Source organism: Rhodamnia argentea, chromosome 6 (assembly GCF_020921035.1).
Source record: "Rhodamnia argentea isolate NSW1041297 chromosome 6, ASM2092103v1, whole genome shotgun sequence".
In the NCBI taxonomy this organism is placed as follows: Eukaryota; Viridiplantae; Streptophyta; class Magnoliopsida; order Myrtales; family Myrtaceae; genus Rhodamnia; species Rhodamnia argentea.
Window position 1 is genome coordinate 6,253,752 of NC_063155.1, and position 14,995 is coordinate 6,268,746.

General features: G+C 40.2%; 2 protein-coding genes across 2 annotated transcripts; one reads left to right on the plus strand and one right to left on the minus strand.

Moving 5' to 3' along the window:
* Positions 1-81: 81 nt before the first annotated feature.
* Positions 82-4,265, minus strand: LOC115745663. Its single transcript, XM_030681237.2, has 5 exons — positions 3,565-4,265; positions 2,441-2,596; positions 866-964; positions 605-760; positions 82-479 (listed from the first exon to the last, which is right to left on the minus strand). The coding sequence occupies exons 1-5, from the start codon at positions 4,126-4,128 to the stop codon at positions 345-347; spliced, it is 1,110 nt and encodes a 369-aa protein (XP_030537097.1). The 5' UTR covers positions 4,129-4,265; the 3' UTR covers positions 82-344.
* A 7,655-nt stretch (positions 4,266-11,920) lies between these two features.
* Positions 11,921-13,043, plus strand: LOC115745691. Its single transcript, XM_030681259.2, has 2 exons — positions 11,921-12,149; positions 12,622-13,043. The coding sequence occupies exons 1-2, from the start codon at positions 11,978-11,980 to the stop codon at positions 12,795-12,797; spliced, it is 348 nt and encodes a 115-aa protein (XP_030537119.1). The 5' UTR covers positions 11,921-11,977; the 3' UTR covers positions 12,798-13,043.
* The last annotated feature ends 1,952 nt before the right edge of the window (positions 13,044-14,995 follow it).

Sequence of the window (14,995 nt, forward strand, 5' to 3'; positions counted from 1 at the left end):
AAAGAGACTACTAAACAAGAGTCACCAAGCACATCATTTTAGCAATACATTTGAAGCATCTGTTGATTAGCCCCTCCATACAAATGAAATGTATATGTCATCAGAGAGTATAAATTGGATAAGTTATCATCAGATTGAAACATCTCAGACAATTCCGAATCATATATTTTAGAATTGAAACCAAAAAAAAATTGCCGAAGGAGAACAAAAAATCAAACTTCAACAATGAGGATGGGTGTGAACTGCATCTGGATCGAAAAGAATGGGTTCTCCTAATATAGGAAACAAAACCTATACAATGAGGGCTGAGGAAGCAGTTGCCAAGGCTAAGATTCGCGAGGATTCTAGGACTGAGCCACCACTTCGGACTTGCAAACCGGGCATGCATTCTTCTGCCCAAGCCACTGCTTTATGCATTCCATATGATACCCGTGCCCGCAATTCAACTTCCCGAGCTCATCGCCTTCTTCAAATTCTTCCTGCATCCGGAAATCATTAACAGCAGAGTGAATAAAAAGGAAGATAAGGGCAAATTGACCCGAGAATGCAAGTAGATCCGTTTTCTTTATATTGCGAAACCGAGTAAAAGGTTTTTTCATCTTACTTGGCAAATGCTGCACTTCCTATCTGCTTTTGCAGCGAAATGACGCGCCAAATCATTCAGATTTGTGAGCTTGATTTTTCTGATGCAGTGAGCTATCTGATCGCCTTTGAGGCCAGTACTCACGTAGCCAATCCTATCGCCAAGCTCAAGCAATTGCTGTGAGCAACACCCAGGAAGAAGGTGTCGATAAGTAACACATAGAACGTTCAGGTCAGATCAACATGAGCGCCAGACGGAGCTTGTCTTGTATATCATATTTACCTCATAAGTCATATTATCAATGTCGAGTCTCCAGCCTCGGTAACGATCGAGTGAGTCTAACCTTCCTCCCATCACAAGGCTTGTGTGAAGCACCATAATCTGCAAGCACTCAGATGACCAAATTCTACATTAATCAACCAACTCGACGAATTACTTCAGTAAAATGCAAAATCTTTATCGGGTACAAGCTTTGAACAGTTCATAGAACTCTGGAGTCCTGGCACAGCTTTGCCTCAACAGCATTACAATGTAGATTGTTTCTCATAAGAACTCCGGCTTAAATTCTGTCATGAACAGACCCAGGTAACCTCAAATGCTTCAAATGATCACGGATAAGCCAAAACCAGCAACAAGTTTTCATGTGATCCATCTCCAGTTCCAGCCTTGAATATTCACAAATTTCCTACCCACACATTGAAATTACACATATTTTTCCACCCAAGATCCTTGTGTACAGCCATCCAGTTAAGCAGCAATTTCAAAATCCATATTTTTTTTGGCAAGACACAGCGTGCATGTGACACTATAACAATTCTCTTAGAAGCATCTTCACTCCCAGGTTAAGTAATGTGACTGAAAATATATAGGACAGAACAAACATAGACATCTTCAAAGAAGGGATGAATTGAAAACTAAAACCATATTTCCATATTAATGGCACAGCAACAGTATGTCTCAAAAATTACTCATAACAGGCTATTCTAGGTTCTCCGAATCACTATTAATTCAGATATAATATCATTAATACTTTTGATAGCTCACAGGTCATCTATATCTTCAGTCATGCTTCTCTCTGATCACAGAGGAAAATGTCAGTTCTTCTGTCTGTTTAAGCCAGTCTACAAAGAAGTTGAGAACAATCACGTGATATGCATTGTGTTGTTTCAACTTATGTCACCAACGAAAATTATCAAGATATAAAGCAAATTAACCAACGAGCAATGTGGCGTGTGAGGAGCTTGATGTGGTAAGTGCCGTTAAGTCCACTCAAAAGATTCAGATAAAACAAAACATAGAAATAAAGTTAGCATCTGTCCTTAAGCAGACCTTACACAGGGTAGAGACTAAAATGAAATTACACTAAAAAGCTAGAAACATGGAAACTTTTTCTCATCGATCCATTCTATTTCGCACAGCCTAGCACATAACTATCGATAACATCCAAGTCTCTAAAGAGGGGAAAACCAAAAAAAAAAGAAAACAAACCATTTACAGTGTCAGAAATTAGAAAGATGAAGCTTTTCTCCGCTTTGTGGATGCAAAACATAGAGCTTTTGCTTATGCAAGAAACCTTGATAGAACAGTACTCTAGGCACAAAAGCGTGAAATTTACGACATGAAACTAACTATAGGCATCCTTTACTCGCTTACATCTTGATGCAGGTGAATCTTAAGACAGACACACCCATCCTCCCACAGAAGTTTCTTTTTTTCCCCCTTATCTGGTGATATGCGAGAGGGATGTCGTTTCACGGGACAAATGAATTGAGAGAAGAACCCCCAGTTCATCTCCTCACATAGAAATTACTCGGAAGAGACATAGCATGATCAAGAGTGAGTGCATTTGAAACAAACCTCAGCAAGGCCTTCAGGTGAAGGATGTCGAATATGGCGGTAGCGGCGAGGTCCAGGCACATATGCTTCCGACCCCGGGTGACTGGTTCCAAAGGCGGGGTCGGAATCCAGAACGAACTCTTCTGGATTCACAGTCCGCCGTGAGACACAAAGTCGCTGCCAAAAAATGATCAATAACCCTATCTTAGAAACAATCTGCTACTGGACACTTAATGGTGCAAAAACCAAAACTTTCCATCTCCTTGCAGAAGCAAATAGTCCACACAGGACAGAAACGGCAGAACAGCAAAATATCAAGAGTACGTAAGCGATGATTAAGATCACCTTCCACAGAGAAACCACTTAAACTTTCACAAACGCAGAGAGAGAGAGTCTTCCTCTTCCGATCAAACCATGGCGAAATAGATAAGATGGCAAACAGAACCGTGATTCTCTCCAAATAAAATCAAACTGTGACTCTTTGTGATCCTATGTGAATAACAAGAAGAAAACAAGATTCTCAAACATCAGCAAATTTTACCTCAAAACAGATTAGATCAACGCAAATCTTTGCGAATCATCGGTCCAAATATGAGCTCAACCAAAAACAAAACAGAGTATGGTCAGTCCATTCAGCGAGCGGCTTTTATATGGAATGAGTGGTGCCTGTGAATTCGCTATGGGAAAGATTTAAAAGGAATTACCTTTCGAACACAAAAGACAAAACGAAGATCACATCGTATAATAGTAAGAGATTATTTAACCTATACTAACTTCAAAATATCCAATCCACGAATCTGTATGCAAATGCTATAACCCAAGAGAAAATAGCCAAATTTGACATATTTTCAATAGCATCATCAAACCCCATAAAAAAGGAGGAAAATTCAATGAGCTCTAAATTCAAGATTACCCTTTTCCTCTTCCCTATCTAAAGAAACGCCAAAAGATTATTTATTACTCGCTGACACCGAGAGAACCAAAATCTTGTTCAACAAAGAAAGACGCAAAGCATCAATCTTTAGCTCTCTTTTCCGTTCAGAAATTAAGTAAAGCATCCATCGGTGGCATTAAATTCACATTAGGAGAAGGAAAATCTAGAGATTGGTGATAAAAATGAAGAGGATAATGCAATTTTTTTTTACCTCTCTTGGACCAATATTATCGCCATCCATCATCCCTCTTGCAGACAAGTTCCTCCTGCCGACCACCACACAGTCGGCATCAGCAGCTGAGAAGCCAATTCCAGGACCACACCAAGCGTCCTCAGCCACCACGCAAGAAGACCCAGAATTGCAACCCCCGAAGCTTGACCCACCACCATCGACCCCCACTGTTTGATTGCCACCGCCACCGCCACCGCCACCGCCACCTCTCTTCTGTTTCTTCTTCTTCACCTTCCTCTTCTCCCAATCCGCGGATGCCCTAATCACTGCTGGCACAGAGACCTGCTGCGATGCGGAGGCCGTGCACCCGAGCCCCCTGAATCTTGACGATGCGAAATGCTTCTTCTTGGTGGGGTTCATGGTCGTGGGCACGTGTTCATTGGGGGATTCCGGGTGAAGGAATGAAGATATGGTGGGTTTAGTGCGGTTTGGAGGGACGAAGAGTGAAGGACTTGGATCTGTGGTTTCTTGAATGGGATTGCTGAGTTGGTTTCTCGGCCTTCTGGGTTTGGTGTGCTCAGAGCTCTCTCCCAAAACAGGCATGGTTTCTCTGAGAGAGAGAGAGAGAGAGAGAGAGAGAGATGGTATATTTAGGGTGATTAGGCTTAGAAGAGAAGAATGAGTGTTGCAGATAGAGGGATTCTTTTAGTGAAGAGAGAGAGAGGACTCTTTGAATTCTTGATCTTTTTGGTTTTGAATTTTCCCCTTTTTCTCTTTTCCTCTCCTGGCTTCTGCAATTCCTGTGACAAAGATTTAATTTTTATCTTCTCTCCTTCTTTTCTGGCCATAAAGATTTAATTTTGGTGATGTTGGGTTGTTGAGTGGGCTGCGGTTTGTCTTCTTGTAGGAAATGGTGGGAATTCTTTTGCCGGGAAACATGAAAGACTGTAGGCCTCTGCTGGAACCTCTGCAAACCGAGCTTTTTGCTTTTTCTAAGCTTTGACAGATTCTACTCATCAATGGGGAGATCAGGAGGAGTGCTCTCTCTCTTTATTACATAAACATTTTACCTTTTCGTTTCAGAAATTTCGATAAAAAAAAAAGATAAATGAAACCCTTTTTCCCCTTCGGACCTGGTTGTCTTGGTTGAGGTGGTGGAGAGAGGAAGTTGCAGGAGAGGGGGAGAAGACACAGTGTGTGCACAAAAAGTCGGATTTGTGCAGCAGTGTCGACAGCATTTGAATGGGGCCCAGTTCGTCATCATCCCCAATGAAGCTAATCACAAGGTCAAAAATTGCATTTTTAACTTGCATTTTTTTTTTTGGCATTGTGGGAGTACTATTGTCTTGTTCCGATTTTCCATCTCTTTTTGCTTAGGCTTAGCACTAGGATTGGGATTGGGATTGCAACTATCATAGCTTGGCATTTCATTAAGGCCCCCCCCACAAAAACAGTTGTAATCATGTGCGCTGCTAATATGTCTTCAGACAAAAGCATCCAATTCGGTGGGGCCCATGCATGTATCACACGGTTCCACATTTAAGGCCCCTCATCTTCCGTCTCATCATAGTTAATACTGTAAAAAAACCCTAATCTGGTACAAATATAATAAGTATATACCAAACCGATACACCCGTAATAAATTTATTTTCTGTTAGTTTCTGTTAGATTTTATCATTAAATTGCCGAATTAGATGACAAGCGACAGTCGACAAACGTATCATTTGAAATTTTTATCATTCATTCGTCACATGTTTAATAGTTTGTAGTTTTTCGGGGCAATAACCCAATTTCATAAAAACTAACGGAGATAAATCTGTCACGAGTCCATCAATTTGAAATTTTTCGTGATCATAAAATTAGTTTGAGGTAAACTTATCACGAGTGTACTAATTTGAGATTCTTCGTTAATATTAACCCATCTCAATATGAGCTTTTTGCTCTCTGCCTAAAAACTCCTCTGTTCTCATCTTTTTTTACATATATTTTTTTCCTTCCATGAGGACTTGCTGATAGATCAAGTTAAATTGGCACGTGAATGCATTGGGATGGAAGATAGCTTGACGAGGGAAGGATGGTTTGAAGATGAAGCAAAAACAGCTTTGGAAGTTATTCAGATTGGTGACATGTGAACTTCAAAGGTGCAAAAGAAGCATAACAATGCAGGTGCAGAGTACAAGAGGGATACATTATGAGCGCCTTCAAAACCCACATAGGGTTAAGTCATGATCCATTTTCACTGCTAGAACCGATCAAGCGGGCAGATCTCAATATATCCGGCTAGACATTTCAATATATAAAGTGTTTCTCGGGCTTGCCCGTCTGCCGACGAGCCTTGACGGGTGTCTAGATTGGCCGAATGAGTCACGAGACCACCGATCGAGTCTAATCGTGTAGGGCATGAACAATGCTCGAAAATAAAAAGGGTAGAATCGAAAGGAAGTTGAAGATAGCAACATTTTCGAAGAATCGAGATGTTGAGGAGGGAAACGAAAGAATGAACCTGATCATGCTCTCGGAAAGTCATGAACCAACATCGTGACTGGTGAGTTCGCGTATCGTATCCGGCGTAAGGGACGGTCCACGCCCATTGTCGCTCATACCGTCTCATAGGTTCCTTATGTTCTCCCCATCATTATGCTCTACTCCAGCAAAATCATGTGACAAAATGTACATTCTCAATCATTGTGGAGTACGAAGACAGGCCGATCCAAATTCTAGATGCCCAGGCGTTCGATCTGATAAGGGGCGGCTTTTGAAATTCCTGAGGACATGACCACTTGATGCAGAAGCGAAGCTGTTCGGACCGGGGAACGGACCGGCGGCGCGTGAAGAAAGCTACGTCTTCATCTTTCATCCGTTCCGTCATATGCTGGCGACAGGCTTTTCCTCGTTTCTGGCGTGCTTCTTGTCGTTCTTTGACTAACTTTGTATCGCCATTGATTTTTCCTTTCGTTACCTAACATCTTCTTTTGTCGACTCTCAATAGTCAGATCTTGTCCGCGCCAGTCCCCCTTTGAATCTTCCTAGCAATTTAGCACAGTGTCATGGTAATTTAAGGGAAAATTGGAAGTTGCAACGAAGTGAGGAACAAGTATACGAATTCGATGCGGGTCGGACTCTGTAATTTAGCATAGTTTACTGAGTTTTAAACTTGTGGAACATAATTGTGTCTAAGTAAGTCCATTCGCCCAAACGTGATCCGAATAAAGGGTTTTGGAGTTTTCATGTAACTTCGAATCTTTTGGAGAAATTACCAAGAAAGTTAAAAATATATTGCACTTGTGCCAATTCGGTTATAAATCTTTTAATTTAGCCAATTTAGCCCTAAATTTTTTGACGATTTATCAATATAGTCCATCAAACCAATTTTGGCTGAATATCACCGACATGGATGCTGATCGTCCTACATGGCATGTTCATCACCAGTGTAAATAATTTTTGGATATGTTTTTCTTTCCTTTTTCTTTGTGTGTAGGCCAAGTCGACCCATGTCGTACCTTGCCCAGGCGATGCTCGGCGAGGCTGCCTTGGCCTAGGTGAAGGTATGCCTCGCTAAATCTAGTAAGGGAGCCTTCGTTGGCGCTTGCACTCCGCTCAAGAGAGACCAGCCCTTGTCGGCCATCACAACCGGCAAAAAGAAGAGGGAACAAACAAATAAAGAAAAATTCTTAGAAATTTGTTAAAATTGCACACTCAACACCAATCGTGTCACGTAGGACGCTTGGCGCCCACGTCGGCGCCAACCGTGCCACGTAAGACGCTTGGCGTCCATGCCAGCAATTTTCTAGAAAATTTGGCCAAACAAACTACATTGACAAACAATCAAAATGTTTAGGAAAATTGTTTAAATCTTTCTCAATAGTTTCTTCTTGAATCGAGTGCGGGACAACGAAGTCCGCTCGAACGCAATATTTCGAGAGAAGTGGCATGATAAGAGACACAAAAATCTACACAACTATATGTTTCTTCTTAGGGTTTGAGTTAGCTCGTGGAAACTTGAAAAGCTTAACCTTGATGCTCTCTTTTCTTGCTAAAATCAGCAAGTTCTAAAGGAGAGCAAATGGTGTCATTTGAAATTGTTGAGGCAAGGGATCGAGAAAGGGATCTTTGCTAAATTTCTCTCCCTGTTTTTTTTTTTTTTTTGTCCTTTTCCTACGATGACCCTTTCTTGATTTGCCTGAGATGGGGTTGGTTGGTAACATGAATGTGACCTACCGACTAAGTACTTCCTCGAAAGAAAAGAGAAAAGACTCGTCTTCCGACATAAATATATGTCTACTAATTTTTAAAATTGAGTTAGTGTTACCGATGGTTCATGTACTTTGGCTAAAAATCGAAACCCATAATCCTTCCGTTACACTCTTTCTATTATCGGTCAGTTTTTGTTTCTAAATTGACCGTCAAATTATTGAAGTGGACCATTGGAGTACTCGCATCGTGCTATGGAACGATCGAAATTTTTATATGGCACTCTATAGGTGGCAAAATCATCGACATAGAAAATCAGAAAATGAACAAAGCACCAACTCTAAATCACCCACATCGAAACCCTCCCGACCATTTATCCCTAACCTCCCCCACCACCAGCCATCGCCCTTGCAAACCTTGAAACGCCTTGCCAACATCGACCATGCCATTAGCCACCGACCTGCTCGGATATGGTGGCCTTGGCCATGGACGCTGCAAGCTCAGGCAACCATGATGTCTTGAGCTTGAGCGGCCATGGTTATAGAGAGAGAGAGGGGCTTCCGGATTGGACCGATTTAGAGATGACCAGCGACACTTACACTTTTCTTCACTCTAATCGAAAAATTCTTTTAGCCCACCAGCATTTGTTCTTTTTAATTGACAACCTTAAAATTCTCACATGATAGGAAATGCTCTAAACCAAAGATGCCGAATATTGTAGAGATGGTGATATATTTAACCCTTGAAACTTCGACCAAAAAAAAAAAAAAAAAAAAAGCCCTTGATACAATGTATCTCCTCCCATGATAAAGAGTGATAAGTTCTCCTTGACTAGCAATTAAGTAACAATGCATCAAATTAGGAGGAGGAACGACCCAACAAACACAATGGAAAACGAAAAAAATCAATTGCTAATTTTGGAAATTATTTAGAAATGTCAAGTGGCCGCAAGCTACTAATATAAACAGCATCTAATAGAGCAGGTTGAGTCTCGAGCCATGCCCCCACTACAAGATTATGTTCCACCTTCACATTACTGATTGGCCTTGTTCAAGAGACTAATTTTCTGGCCAGTTGATAACTAGACGCGATCGAATACGTAATTAACATGATTTAAATTAGTCGGTTCGATATGTTCTTGGGCCGGTCAAAGTCGGATATTATCTAAATCTTCATATCATGTCGATCGCAAATTTTCCTTGACAAATCCAATAGTTGATCGCGACAGCCATGGTCGTTTGCCTCGTCGATGTTTGTGTTTTAACCCTAATTTAATAAATGGTCTTTTGGTTGGTGTGTATTATCTTTTTAAATTTTCTTTAAACAACTTTTGATGGAGTTTAAAGTACAAAAAAAAAAAAGATGTTAGAATTTAAAATCATGGTTGCTATTATATTCCACACATTATGAATCATTAAAATGGTTTACAATCTCTATTTTTTTCATTCAATTATTCCTGCCAATTAAAGTGCCCGGCAAAGACATGAGTTATCTGATAGAAAGCAAGGCATTGGAGAGAGTGATTATTGGTAAGCTGTAATTAACAAGAAAAGAAGCCAAGCCAATTGGGTGCTTTTTATCTTTTACAAAGCTTGATTAGCAAAGACAAAAGGTAAACAAGATGCTTTTTGACTTTTCTTTTCTTTCTTTGCTTGTACTCTTCCCATATGATCCTCTCTCTCTCTCTCTCTCTCTCTCTCTCTCTCTCTCTCTCTCTAGTTTCTTCATCAACTAGGAATACAACATAGAGTCTATTTATAAGTGGTGGACCTTGGTTTCATCTTAGGGTATAGCCAAAAAAATTCAATTGATCATTCTAAAAGTCGAAACACTTTTATCATTATACCTAACGAGGCGATATAGTCACAAAGCCTAGGTTAACTTGAAGCAAAAACATAGTGTATAAATTTTTTTATCAGAATATGTTTAGGTTGAAGGGAGGTTACCCCATGCTAAGCCCCAGGGCATACCCCAAACATAGTAGATTTACAAATCGCCTGCCAAAGGGGATTGCTGCACAATGAATAAATTTGTTGGTTATTCACGTCAATATAGACATGGTGCTTGGGATACTAATGATTTATATAATATTTACCCACGAGATTGCTTATAAAAATGAATTAATGTAAAATATTTTCATCATCAATGGAAATCTTTTATTTTTAGTATTGATAAAGTTTAGGAGGAGGGAAGGTTGCCCCATGCCTAGGCTAGGGCATACCACAGACCTTGAAGGTCTTTTGGTGGATTTACAGATCGTCTACCAAAGGCAAGAAACTTAGATCACAAGGAAGGGATGAAAAAAAGAAAGGTTTCAAAGGCGAGATACATAAATCAACATGAAATTTCACGTTCTTTTGACGCATTTTTTTGTCAAAAATGAAAAATTGCGATAAGCATGGAGCGGTCGGAAAGGGCGGCGACGTGCATTCGCCGGTCCTCCACGGCTCCTTGTTGTTTGCGTGGCTAATCATCCATCCATTTTAAAATGCTTAAAATGTGCAAAGGAGATACTTAGCAAATTCACGATTATGTTTAGTTCACGGCCTGCAAAAAAGCTCGGTTTTGTCCATATGGACCAAATCATGAAATGTTTGCATCTTTCAACATGATTGAGCTTTTAACTCGCTTGGCAACAGCTTATGCATGCTCATCAATATCTCCCCCACCTTTCTCCATCCTTTACTTTTCCTTTCCTCCATCGCCTGTATGCCTGTATGCCTTTAATTAAAAGCTTTTTGGCACCCTAGATTTGCTAACTTTTTTTTTGTTTATGTCAGATAATGACATAAATAGTCCCTGAACTTTGGTCTAATGTGCAATATCGTCCCTAATCTTTAGCTCAATGTGTAGTATCATACCTGAAATTTTAATTTGTTTCACATGATCCCTAAACTTTTGGTACATATTAATTTTTTCCCTAAGTTGTATGATAATAATCTACGTTACCCTTTTCTTTTGCAAGAAATGCTGTCCTCGAACTTAGATTAATGTAATGACAATATTTAAACATTTTCATGTAGTTCATGGACTAAATTGAACTTGTACTGATATTTCATGGATTATATCGCACATTAGACCAAAGTTCAAGATCCGTTTTTGTTACTCTCTCTCTCTCTCTCTCTCTACATATATTTGTTTGGCCAAAAAAAAAAAAAGAAGGGAAAAAGAAGAGCAAGTACAACCCTATTTCTCTAATGAACTCAAAGTGCGGCTCAATTAATCAAGAAGCCTTAGCGTAGCCTTATGGAAATTTGATAGGTGAGCTCAACCAACAAGCAAGAATATGCACTTCAATTATCGATGGACAACCGATGTGATGCCTCAAACCCTAGAAACACCCATTGTAACACCTTCCTCTCATGTACTTTCCATCGGCAAGTTTGACCTGCAATTACTGAATTTTATCTTGAGTGCTGACATGCGATGGGCAAGCGTACGTGTTCACCAGGTTCATGTATCGTGTGCATCACCCACCCAATTTCAAAAGCAAAGTTTGGCCCCGTCTTTGGTGCTTCTTGACACCTCACGACACTTCATTGCGGCTGATTGTAGATAGATGGAGATAGTTATACAGTGTTGTGTTTGTTTATCATCTCCACGAATCAAGTTAGGCATCTCTTTTCCTCTGTTTTTTACGGGTCACGGGCGAAATTCTTATCATGTAGTGGCTAGCGTCGAGTAAACATTTGTGTAACGACTGGAGAGTATCTGATTTATGTGAGATCGACGTCTAGTCATTGTAATTAGGTTGCTTAATATAGTACGTCACGCCCTTCAGCTTGGAAAAAAAAAAGGGTGTTTGGTGCTAGGGCGAGATGATTGGAGGATATCAGTACGGTGATGAGACCAATTAGGAGGTGAAGTACGTAGTCGCAAATCTCGAAAGACTTCACCTTACTAGTACAAGAGAATAGAGAAAAGAGAAAACAAAAAGACTGATCTTTTCAGCCATTTAACTTTGTCGAAGTATTTCACATCGCTTGTCTACGGGATTTAAACGGTTTACCTATTTTGTTAAAATATAGCGCGTGCATTGAAGGAATGATATAAGAAGAAAAGAATCAAAAGAGGCTCAGTGGCAGTTCTGGCCCAAATGAAAGGCCCAAATCCAGAAATTGGGCTAAGATATAAACTGGCCCAAAAGGCCCACAATCTGTTCATCTACTACCTAACGGTAATTCTCTCAGTTATAAACCCTAGCCATAAACCCTGCATCTTCATTCTTGATCTGGCCTTGAAACCCTGAACTGGAGAAGCCATGACTGGGAGTCTACTCAGGAGCTTCTCTCTCTACTCTCATTGGAATCGACCCATCGTTGCCTTTCCTGGTTCGATCATCAATAGGGTCCGATTCTATTCCCACGACGGACACAGCAAGCCCCGAGATCAGGAGAACGATGCTTCCCATGCCGACGATGATGGCGGAGAAGGTTAGGGATGGAGAAATATGCGGTCAATTTTTATCTCTCGCTCTTGCTTGATTTCGGTGGACGAGTACTGGTTGGGGAAGGTCAATTGCTATGCACTATTGGCAATCGTGGAAGTGAAAATGTTGGAGTACGACACCTGAAAAATGTGGTCTTTTCAATGCTTTTGAGCTTGATACAGTTGCAATTGCCATGAGATATGAGTGTTAATCAATAATTTTGTTTCGCGTTTCTTTTTTTAGATTGCGAAGTACTTTTCTGGGACTTGCTTTGTCCTTCCAAATTTATACATCTATTAGGTCATCAGCGGGTGATACCTTATTGGCATAGGATAAGGAATTGAATTGTATGTGTTCTATTCTGTTTGGATGGTTGTAAAATTGAGATGATATTGTTTTTTGGAGACAATTTATAGGTGATTTATTTGTAATGTAACATTTGACTTATGTTCAAAGTGAATTCTCCCTTCTTCCAGAACTGAAGAGGAGGATCTTAAAGTTTTACAACGATGGCGACATGGACGAGATCCCGTCGATTCTCGAGGAAATTTTGAAGCGGAAATTGGCGGGAAAAAATGATGAGAGCTTACTCGATCAACTTCCTTCTGACGTTAGACGTGAAGATCTTAAAAGTGGTGAAGACAGTGGTTGAGAGATTGGTAATCTGTTCATTACCAGGTCATATGACCGTCAGTTAGGAAGGGATAAGGTTAATACATACGTAGCACTCTAGATCTGTTAGCTTGCGTTTCTGATGCAGGCGATTTGTTGTTTTTTCTGGAGTAATGTAACTAACTTGTGCGGAATCTTCCCAGTTTCTAGCATCAGATGTAAATTTGTGAATGCTAAAGATATTTGCTTCAAGAGGAATTTAATTTTGAATTGTTCCATGTTCTTACCTTCCAAGCTTTTGATATGGTTGAACTGGTACAAGACTTCAAAAGGGCCTATTCTGATGTGGTTGTTGCTATTAGTGAGACAGAGAGAATGAAACGAAATCTCATCAACTATCGAATTACATCTATGGCGTTCTCTCTATCCATAGATTTGGTTGATGATGCAGTCGGATGCTCACTGAAGGTAAGGCTCTGTTCATGGTTTTTTTTATTTAGTTTTTTCGCCTTTTATTTGCTTGTGTTGAAAGATTTAAGACTTCCTGAGCTGACGTAATGGACTACCTTCTCTTGTCTCGCTATTCGCTAGAGCAGGTTTCATACTGGCTGAAGGAATATATAGCATCTTAAGGAATCATTGCACTGCCTTTGAGTTTAAGAATATAGCATCTAAAGGGTGTGTAGAAATGGCTTTCCCTCGTACTAAGTTGATAAAGAAAGGTCTGAAGGGGTTCAGAAAAAGCGAGGAAGTGAATAATCTGGACGGTGTTTGATAAGGTGTAATCTAGCAAAAAGTATAAAAAGTGGCAGAGAAGGAAGAATCAGGTTCACCTTCTAAAAGAAAAAGCTTATGTACATTCTCTGATAAGAGACTTCCTTAGGCAATGTCCATACTCTCTTGATACAGTGATACCTGGTTTTGAGGTCAATAGAATGTATTTTAATCCAATTCCTCATAGCGGAAATGAAAGGGAAGCCTTCTGCCTCCCGCACTGATTTAACTTCAAAGGAGAAGACTTCCAGATGCTGCTACGATGCTACAGAATGCATGTGTTCGTGCTGCTTGTTGTGCATCGCGTGTCCACTCACCATTTTATCGCGCACCGTCAAGGCACCTTGCAGGGTTGGATTGTATGCTTTGAAGAAAGTGAGGCAGCAAACATGTTGCGGGGCAAAGAAGAAAGTTTATGCAGCTTATTCTACATTCTCAGATACTGATTCTGATAGTAAGCCACTTAAATTGCGGAGACGGTCTGATTCCTATGTGAGTTTGTAAGGACAGAATCAGTCGTGTGGATTGTTTTGATAATGATCAATTTGGTGTAAGTTTGTTTTGGAGTAGGATGACATGTCTTGCATTTAGATTGTCTGTTACCCAGTATTATTCTTCTTTGCCACATACATGAGGCTATAGTTCCTTAGTTCTCTCAGGAGTCTAGGAATAATGATCATCCATCTCTTGCTATGTGGGACAGGGAAACACATTGTGGTTGGTGTACTGCTCTGTTTCTAATCATCTTTCCTCGAGAAAGTTTTAGTCCATCTGATTGACTTATTTTAACTCGGGATTCCTCTTGCTGGATCTCGAGTCCATGTTCTACTGTCATAGATATCGAAGAATTGGGTAGTTCTAATGTCTTGACATTGCTTTGGATGGACTGTTCTTGGTTCTCTTCTATTCTCTGGTTCACCAGCAACAGCACAGGGGAGCAATTAAACCCAAGTAAAGAAAGTGTTGTGTAGCTCTTATTTTTTTCATAATCAAGGCCACTTGAGACTGAGCAACACCTGACGCCTACATGATTTTTCGGAAAACTACCTAGTAGTCTTAGTCCACGCATGTTATGGTGTGCAATCTGCCGTAAGTCTCACATGATTAATGGTTATGACGCTATTGCTCTACATAGACTCACTGTGTAATAACTTCTGCTGTTTTTCACCATCAAAAGTTCTTTGTTCTTTTTTTCGACGCAACGTGTATCAAACATCGTGTGCTTGACTTTGATTTTGTGCTATAATTTTGGCAAATTGTTGAATTAATAGCATGCCAACCACACCAGTAGATGATTTATAGTCAAACGTTCAGGTTTTTTTGCTCAACAAGAGTGGAGATTATAGCCACAAACAGGCTGAGTAACATCTGAATACCCATATGGGAGCTTTCTTGGAAAATTTCAGCAAGCTCAGAGGTGCAAAAACTACAAAAGATAAGGAAAATTCTTGCAACTAGTTAAAC